At 56.1% G+C, this 677-nt stretch overlaps 1 protein-coding gene across 1 annotated transcript in view; it reads left to right on the top strand.

Annotated features, from left to right (window-relative positions):
• The window catches only part of EMH_0069600 (apical membrane antigen, putative), a gene marked incomplete at both ends in the record, with an annotated part of 5,121 nt that extends 4,497 nt beyond the window's left edge, over window positions 1-624 (top strand). The window contains 1 exon segment of the mRNA XM_013498884.1: window positions 34-624. Coding sequence (XP_013354338.1) covers window positions 34-624 — 591 coding nt within the window.
• Between the last annotated feature and the right edge of the window lie 53 nt (window positions 625-677).

Below are 677 nucleotides of genomic sequence, written 5' to 3'. Positions count from 1 at the left end.
GAGTGGCCGGGGCCGCCAGCTGAGTACCCGCAGGCCGAGGCTACACCGCGGCCAGTGTATTCACCAAACCCAGAGAAACTACCAGAGCAAGAAAACGAGGGGTTTGTCTCTGCTGCTGGTGACCCCGCTGGGGAGCAGCAGCAGCCGTCGGCTGCACCGCCGCCAGACCCAGCAGCAGCAGAGGAGCCTGAGAGTGTACAGGGGGCAGTGGGGGGGGGAGAAGGCCGCCACCACGGCCCCGCTGAGGTCGTAGCCAGCATTCCCCCGTTGCAGCTCGACGACCTGCGGCCTGCTTCTGCGGATGTACGGGGGCAGTATCCTCTGCCGCTTGACTCAGGCAGCGAGACGCCGTCTGGTGGTGTGTTGTCTACACCAGCTGCTGCATCAGGGGGGACCTCAGCACCTTCTCACCGCCAAGATATGCATGCATGCGGCAGAGAAGAAGAGGGAGAGGAAGAAACTGAAACCCCCATGCCCCCTCTACCCTTTCCCCTCGTTGATATCGTGTTTGTCTTCGACTCTGAGCACGAGGACTTGTGGACAGAGGACGAGCGCCTGCTGCAGGAAGAGGAACCCAAAACCCCAAAACAACAAAAACAAAAACCCAGTGAGCCCCATATATAATATATATATATATATATATATATATATATATATATATATACATTATATATATA

The sequence above is a fragment of the Eimeria mitis genome, genomic scaffold (genome assembly GCF_000499745.2).
Source record: "Eimeria mitis Houghton genomic scaffold, Emh_scaff3799, whole genome shotgun sequence".
Lineage (NCBI taxonomy): Eukaryota > Apicomplexa > Conoidasida > Eucoccidiorida > Eimeriidae > Eimeria > Eimeria mitis.
Note: the sequence above shows the minus strand (reverse complement) of the source record. Positions and strands in the feature narration are given on the sequence as shown.